Here is an 8,831-nt window from a genome sequence, read left to right as displayed (position 1 = left end):
ACCCATCTTTTGTCCTATGTATACGTGTACACAAGTTATGTCCTAACAATGTACGTGTCTACCTTGTCGTGTCTTCCCCACCAGACATCAACGAGTGTTTGCCACGCCCTTGCATGAACGGCGCCGTCTGTCTGAACCACGTCGCCTCTTTCACCTGCCAGTGTGCGCCAGGCTTTACTGGAACGCTGTGTCAGACAGGTACTCAATACTACACGGGAAAAACGACGGTAGTCACAAACTGAAAATCGTGAGGGTACCAATTTTGAACGCTGGTTGACTCATAACGGTATTTCTGTTCAAGTGTTGGTTTATTAATGTTGTTAGATTTACCATTCAACAACACCTTAACAATATTTATTATACAACCGGTCAAACAAATATGAAGTTATGAGTTCACAATCTTTTAAAATTGGCACCTTTACAATTTCCAGTTTGTGACTACCATCGTTTTTCCCTGTGCTCTTCGTTATGCCCACCTGGTTCTGAACCTCTTTCGATACTAATATGCATTTGGTTGAAAGATGCATCTGATGTGAAATGTGTATTATTGTCAGCTTTACTTTTCTCTTCATACTGTTTTCTTTCTTCTTTTTTTTTAGGAAAGCAATGTAATTCAAAATATATGTATATCTACATGTAATTTGATCATTCCTGTAAGGCCAATAAAGTATCATCTTATCTTGTCTTATCTTGTCTTATCTTGTCTTATCTTGTCTTATCTTATCTTATCTTATCTTATCTTATCTTATCTTATCTTATCGCACAGTGCTTGCCAACATCTTCATAGCCAGTACCCAGTTTTGCCAACTTCAAGAGGCTAGTTAATCTGTAGTTGTTGCACATTCGAGGACCAGAGGGGTTTTATTTTTGTTTGTTTGTTTTCTTTTACAATTTCTCCAAAGAATGGGTGTATGCACACCTAAGGGATTCGAACCAAAAAGTGCTTAATAACTGAGCTCATAAAGTAATAAATATTACTCTACATTTGGGAGATGTCTGGGGAACTGTGAGCCTGGTATGAGCTTTCTAAGTTGACTTTGGATTTTTCTATTACAATTTTTTAAAAACCCAACTCGCCTATAAAAAAGGGGGTTGAGGGGGGGGGGGGGGGGGGGGGGGGGTAAGCTGAAATTACCCTAAGGGCAGCAATGCTCATTGATGAAAGATGGATCGGTACATTATATTATATCCTAATTTGGTACCGGGTTACTGATATGTGAAAATAATAGTGTGCTTGAGTTATAAGATACTCATTGGTACCATGTCACTAAATTATTGGGAAAACAAGTACCGCCGGCCTTAGGTATAAGGGTCCCTTTACAGGTACAGTTCATTCATCGACAAACTGACAGTTTGACCAACAGACTCTAGATCTGGGTCATCGTTGAACTGAAAGTTTGTCGACTAGAGAAGTTCCATTTAGACGTAAAGGTTCTTTTTTATCCTTAAAGTGTCAGTCCTTGACAAAACACACAAAACACACAGAAAAATTAACTCGGTAATCCGCATTAAATTTTGTTACTCACTTGAATTTGACTAATTTTGGATCGCTGATCACGAAAATCTGTCGGGTTTTTTTTTATTTGACCAATATTTAAGAAATCTTTTTAATGCATTTTCAACTCCGCCTGGGGCAACATCAAAGAAGCCGCTCCCTCGTCGTCAGGCCTTCAGTTCGCCGGTCGGAAAAATTTCTGGTTTCGCCGGGTATCTGGTGGCTGGACTGAGAACCCTTCGATATCGAGAGGATTGCTCGTTTCCACGCTCAGTTTTACCGGGAAGTTGACAGGATCCCCGCCATTCTTTCGATATCCAACAGTTTGTCGATCAGTGAACTGTACCTGTAAATGGGGCTTTAGACATTTATTAGTACCATGTTACTGATGTGTAAAACAAGTGTGCTTGAGTCATAAGACACTTACTGGTTTCGAGTTACTAATTTGTGAAAACAAGCGTGCATGAATCATATGACTCGTATTAGTTCAGTGGTACGGTACTGATATGTGAAAACACTCGTGCATGAATCATACGCCTCGTATTAGTTCAGTGATACTGATATGTGAAAACAAGCGTGCATGAATCATACGACTCATATTAGTTCAGTGGTACTGATATGTGAAAACAAGCGTGTCTGAATCATACGGCTCGTATTAGTTCAGTGATACTGATATGTGAAAACAAGCGTGTCTGAATCATACGACACTGTTGTGTTATGTTGCAGGGTTTGACTTCTGCGCGTCCAGCCCCTGCAAGAATGGCGGGATCTGCGTGAATGGTTTCCTGGGCTTCACCTGTAGCTGTGTCGACGGCTGGCAAGGTCTGACCTGTGGCTATCGGAACAAGTGAGATATTCGGTGGGGGGGGGGGGCGGCGTCAGTTTGGCGTACTATGGTTACTGTGGTTGTTTTGTTTCGTGGTTAGTTTATATGTCGACAGCGTCTTCGAGATACAGCCCACAGTACACAGATTTTTCCTAGATAGCAACACCGAAAAGAAATGAAGTGAAGAAAAGAGAAAAGGGCTGAAAAAGAAAGCAGGGAGAATACCCCCCCCCACCCCCACCCCACCCCACCCCCACCCCACACACACACACCAAATAAATAGTTATTAATATATCCAGCATATGAATTCTAGCTTGCACATTGTCGTTCAGGTACAAAAATCTCGAAATGCAATCCTCCTCAAACAGAATTTTATAATGTCTTTGAGCGATAGTTTGGGTTTTTTTCAATGTTTAAATCTGCAATGGCTGGTTTGTGGTGGGATTTTAAGGATAACTATAATATTGATTACTTCTGAGTTCAAATTGTAGCGATATTCGTATCGTACAAGTACATGTATTACTAAAGTTAGCATCAGTGTATACCAAGTTTTGTTTCCCTTTTTTCCCCACGGCAGAATCCCAGCCAAAAGTCCTGTAGGTGGCGCCAGTGGCCCTGTGACAGGAGTGGGTCGACCTGGTACAGGAAATCCTAACTCTTCGGGGCACCCCGGTACTGGAGGTTCAGGGACCCCTAGTGGCGGCGGTGGCCCTCTTTGGGGGGCTCCTTCAGGTGGTCCTATTTCAGGAAGTCCGTCGAGTGGTGGCCCTGTTGCTGGGAATCCATCAGGCAGCCCTGTTTCTTGGAATCCCTCGAGTGGCCCTGTTTCTGGGAATCCATCAGGTAGCCCTGTTTCTGGGAATCCGTCAAGTGGCCCTGTTTCTGGGAATCCATCAGGAAGCCCTGTTTCTGGGAATCCATTAGGTAGCCCTGTTTCTTGGAATCCACCAGGCAGTCCTGTTTCTGGGAATCCACCTGGCAGTCCTGTTTCTGGGAATCCGTCAAGTGGCCCTGTATTTTGGAATCCCTCGAGTGGTCCTGTTTCTGGGAATCCTTCAGGGGGCGGACGTCCTGCTACTGGGAGTCCTGGCACTCACTGGCATCCCGGGATGTACGGAAATCCTTTTGTGAGTTCCAGGAGAGGGGGGTCTCAGATATTGTTGTTGAGTCGTTAAATGTTGTTTTTGTCGTCTTTATTCATACTTGTTGTTGTTATTGTCTTTATTGTAGTCATGTTGTCGAGTTGTAGCTTCCATGTAATAAAATCGATGACGAACAGTATCTTGTCTGGAACTGATTCGGACTGTAGCAACTCGGGAAAAGAAACTAACGCAACTTTTCTGTAGCCGTCTTAGAGGAAAACAGCGGATAAGAGACCTGTTTTTACTGTCAATACAGTACGGTATGTATTTTATCGGCTCTTTCAACACGATATGGCTATCTAAAAGGCGAAACTTCCTATTTCCGTCCGTTTCTGACAGAACCGAGCCATTTGGACGTCATGAAAGTTCGAGAATTTAAACATGGCCACCTGCATCGTAAAACAGCAAGTTACTAGCTGAACTCACGGAGAAACATTCCGAAATTCGGTTTACTATATGGATACACTGCTCTGTTAATAACTTCATAAACATTTTGACTACATTTTATGATCTGTTTCTTCTCTTGACATCAAAGTTTTGGGGAGAGTTACACCAGTGTTCTGACGCCTGTGGTCTAATGCTTTTCACGCAAAAGTTACGAGTTGGATCCCTACATTGAGAAACTGATCTTTTAATAGAGAGCATTTCTGTTTTCCTGTCTGTTGGAATACAGTAGGCTATCCTCATCAGCGTGTGTCGATGAGGAAGGAAAGCATATGAAGCGATCAATCTATCCAATGTTGACAGTCTTACTGTAATTTCCCGCTCTTTATCGTGTTATTGTATCGATTGTGCTCAAGGGTTGTTGTTTTTTCATTCTCCAATTGTGTCGCTAATCAGGCGGTGGAGTCAGGCTCTCGTCTATTTTGGGGCATGTAGAGTTATTCGTATCATATTAAAGCTTGTCCATATATCTTGCTTTGGATGAAAAAAAATTCTTTTTTATCTTGAATACAAGTCGAGATATTTGCGAATGAAGGAGGCGTGGGTCACCTGGTTTCAGAAGTAAAGCTAGTGAGAAAATGGCTGCCAAAGATGAGTTATTTCTTTAGCTTGAGAGTCCGTAGAAACTGAAAATTTACCCTTTTGTCCCTTTAATCAACGTTTTACAGTAAAATTCACACAGAAATGTGTTCTTTAATGGGCATGAAAGGTGTTGAGCAAAAAAAACAAACCAACGAAAATTTCGATAAAAATTCACAAGCCTGCGGAAAAGTGCCAGTTTCTTTAATTTTATTATTTTGACGAGCGCCTGATGTCACCACGCTGCCTCACAATAATTGAATGACACCGTGAAAGAGAACTAAATGTAATGATCACTACTCCCTATACATGTACATCTGCTTCACATTAAACAGTGGCTTCCGAGCAGAGAAATGGGCGGCGAACCACAGTTGATGACGTAGAAGAAGAAGAAGAAGAAGAAGAAGAAGAAGAAGAAGAAGAAGAAGAAGAAGAACAACAACAACAACAACAACAACAACAGCAACAACAACAACAACATTTCACTGTAAATCTGCTCTGTTTCCCGGTTTCAGGATATCCTGTCCCTAACATCCCCCAGCCTCTGCCCCACTATGGAGTACAGCCACTGTAAATGTGTTGTGTCGCCTCACGTGACTCCACCAGAGTCAGAGCCGGACAGAACAGGCAGAGATTTGCTGGCCGGCTTCCTCGGGACTCTCATTGGTCTAGGTGAGAGTTTTGTTGTCTTAGAATCTGAGAATCTTCTGTCTCAAAATGTTCTATGGTGTTGCAGAATTCGTTGCCTCACCATACTTTGAAGTCTGAAAGTCTGTTTGAGAATGTTGTCTGTGACTGTGAACTTGTTGTCTGAAAGTCTGTGTCTAAGAATGTTGTTTGCTAATGTCTAGAATCTGCCAAGCAAAAACAATTAATCTGTTACTGGAAACGAGAAAAAGAGTACTGAAAAGTTACATTGAGCCAATCCTATTATACGGATGCGAAGCGTGGACAATCAATAAACATCTGGAAAGAACAATTTTAGCGACAGATTTGTGGTTCATAAGACGCATGGTACGTATCCCATGGAGAGCTAGAAAAACAAATGAAGATGTCCTGGTAGAAGCAAATTATAGAAGACAACTTATCACGAATATAAGAAAGCGACAGGCAAATTTCTTCGGACACCCAATGCGGAAAGAAGCATTAGAGAATATTGTAACAACAAGTTTGATGGAAAGAGAGGCAGAGGCAGACAGAGGGAAAAGATACTGGACAAGTTGACAACATGGCTAGGAGCAGCAAGAACAACAGACACCATTGCTGCAGCGCATGAAAGAGTGAAGTGGAGGTCCATGATCGCCCACGCCAGTCGGCAAGGCACCGGATGATGATGATGATGATGATGAGAATCTTTTGTTTGTTAATGTTTAGATTCTGTTGTCCAGCAACTGTCTGTCTCATAACGTATAATCTGATAATCCACTGCCAAATGATATCACTTCCGTTCTGGTTTAGCCTCGTTATACACTAAAGGGGGAAAGGGAAGTCGCAGAAAAACCCATTGAGGACAACTCTGGACAAGTGTGTTTCTGTTTCCGAGGAACTTTGTGGGTTTGGCTTTCCCTGGTTGGTATGGCAGTTATAAATGTGTCACTAGAGTGGGACTTCTGTGCCCGTGTTTTTGAAAAGCAATGGTCTAAAACAAAAAATGCTATGCAATAGAGAAGAACTAATTGAGACAAAAAGAAAACTGTGTTTCTAGCTTTATTGGTGCCTTTTCTGCCATGTACTCAATTTATGTAAATCGCACAATGATTTTTCAGGAGAATGTCCAGTGTCCGGAATGGTGGGGAAAAAATAACTTTAGTTGTCCTTGCGCTTGGTGATGGGTATGTGTAAGGCATTTTACACCTCCCACTTAAATAAATAGATCTGTATGTGTGTGTGTGCGCGTGTGTGTGTGTGCGTGTGTGTGTGTGTGTGTGTGTGTGTGTGTGTGTGTGCGTGTGTGTGCGTGTGTGTTTGTGTGTTTGAGTGTATGAGTGTAAGTGTGGATCTCTGTGTGTGCGCGTGCTCGTACATGTGTGTGTGTGTGTGTGTGTGTGTGTGTGTGTGTGTGTGTGTGTGTGTGTGTGTGTGTGTGTGTGTCTGTGTGTGTCTGTGTGTGCGTATGTGTGTGCGTGTGATGGAAAATGGAGAATAGAAAAAGATATCAAAAGTCTTTAGAATGCAATCCGAGCAAGTGTGTGCACTACTCAAGAGACAACAACGGTGTTGGCGTGGGCTGGAGAAATCGATGAGCAGCTGTGAGAGTAAAGGGGGCAGATGTGGGTGGAGATAAAGACAATCGGACAGATAGAGTGCGAGACAGACAAACCAGAGAGACTCTGGCGGAAGCCAGTAGACAAACAGACATACTGACACTAACAGGTTTTAAAAAACCCAAACGAAATAAGTCTTGGGAAAGCATGCCATTATCATCATCACCGTCCAGTGTCAGATCTTCGACAGACATCGGCGATCATGGTTCTCCATTCATTCCCTTGCTAGGATGCTCTTAAAAAAGCTACGTTTCCCTGATCTTTCCCCGTTACCCATTGGTCTAGGTTCCCTCAGTAGGTTGCTCTGGGTCTACCCCTGTCTTGTTTGCCTTCGATTAAGCCAGTGAGAGCTAGATGTTCAAGACCTTTATGTCTATTCAGGTGTCCCAAAAACTGCATTTGTCGTTTCTTGATAGATTTTAACAGTGAGCGTCCCACGTGGGCTTCATCAAGCCATTACAGCAAATGTAAATGCCCGTATGCGAATGTACACCCATTTCTTGTTGAAGACAGAATCTTGTTGTCACAGAAGAACACCACGCAATCATTAGGATGCGGGAAATGGGGATAGAGAGGGGAGAAGGAAGAAAGGAATGATTATCTGGAAAGGAAAGACGTCGACATAATCAGACAGCCACCGGAACAATCAGTATAGATACCTTGCGGGCTATGGTGCTGGGGGGAACTGAGCACTTATGGACCTGTCCGGTGTGCAATGACGTTGTTGCCCAGGACAGGTAATACAGGTAATTTCTTGTTGGCTTCCAGGTTTGAGCGTGGCCTCGTTTTACTTGTTCCGGTTATGCTTACGTCACTGCTGCAACTCCAGTGGCGTCCCTAGGCCTTACAGACCTCCGACAAAAGCTACTGGCGACCGCACCAGACGCTGGGTTGATGGTGAGTAGACTGGGGCACTCTGAGGATCACACCACGACCAGACTTGTAGGCTCATTGTTAGTGCTTTACATCATCATCATCATCATCATCATCATCATCATCATCATCATCATCATCATCATTGCCTTTCTCACCCTGCATCAGGGTATAGGCCACGGACAAACGCTTTCCATCTTTTTCTATCCAGGGCTAACCTCTTGATTTTATTCCATGTCTTCCTACTTTTCTGTAAATCAATTTCTGTGATTCTTCTCCTGGTTCCACGCGGTCTTCCCCTTGATCTCTTACCTTGTGGATTCCAATCCAACACTTTCTTTATTGCTTTACTTCCACATGGACACAATATGAATCATTTAGGTGTCGGCTTTTTCAACCCTGCTTGTAAAGGCCCGCACTTGCTAAGAATGTCAGTGGTTAGAGGCTCTTGTATTGATGTTTCGAAGTGACAGATTAATATTCTCCTCTGTCACCCGTGCCATTGTGGCAGTGACATCGAATAGGTTGCAAAGAAGGAAGGGTTTGTCATGACCGAACATGAGGTTGATTGTGATCGACGTGTAATGAATAAAGAGCCAGTCATACACGCATATAGAAAGACAGCGTAAAAAATATAATAGATTCAAAAGTATTACTATAAACTTATTAGAAACAAAACCATGTTTGAAAGCATAGATTGGGGTTAGATCTGGTCTCAGATTGAGCTGCAACTGCGGAAAGAAGGGACAAGGGGGAGGGGAAAGGGCAGGGGGGGGAAGCGAGGGGAGGGGGGAGAAGGGAGACAGGCGTGTGCAAACAGAAACCGTTGGCTCAGTGTACGCTCCGTGTAATTTAATTCTCCCAGAATCGCCGTAAATAGCAGTAAACACCCAGACCAGTCAGATCGCTTTATGAATCATGCCTAGTTTCGTTTGGTGTTTCGTAGTGTGAAGTTTTTGTTTCGAATTATGCTGTGTTCGTTATATTACTCTTCCTGCGCACACTGAAATGGACCCATATGAAGAGGGGTGAGGAAGCTTGGATCATCCCGTTTTCCTAAGACCCCAGTTCTAAATTCGAGTATTCAAGTATTCAAATACGGATAGAAAAAATATTACTCTTGTTATAAGTTTTCTTTTACTTTTAGTCAACGATAGCTCTTGCTGTTTTGTTGTTGTTGTTGTTGTTGCTCTTTTGTGTGTGTGTGG

General features: G+C 42.9%; 1 protein-coding gene across 1 annotated transcript in view; it reads left to right on the top strand.

Moving 5' to 3' along the window:
- The window catches only part of LOC101853965 (fibropellin-1-like), an 89,935-nt gene that overhangs the window by 37,959 nt on the left and 43,145 nt on the right, over positions 1-8,831 (top strand). The window contains exon 21 of the mRNA XM_035972033.1: positions 85-195. Coding sequence (XP_035827926.1) covers positions 85-195 — 111 coding nt within the window. The remainder of the gene's footprint in view (positions 1-84; positions 196-8,831) is intronic.

Source organism: Aplysia californica, unplaced genomic scaffold (assembly GCF_000002075.1).
Source record: "Aplysia californica isolate F4 #8 unplaced genomic scaffold, AplCal3.0 scaffold00561, whole genome shotgun sequence".
Classification (NCBI taxonomy): domain Eukaryota; kingdom Metazoa; phylum Mollusca; class Gastropoda; order Aplysiida; family Aplysiidae; genus Aplysia; species Aplysia californica.
The sequence above is the reverse complement of the archived record's forward strand: the minus strand, read 5'-3'. Positions and strand labels throughout refer to the sequence as shown.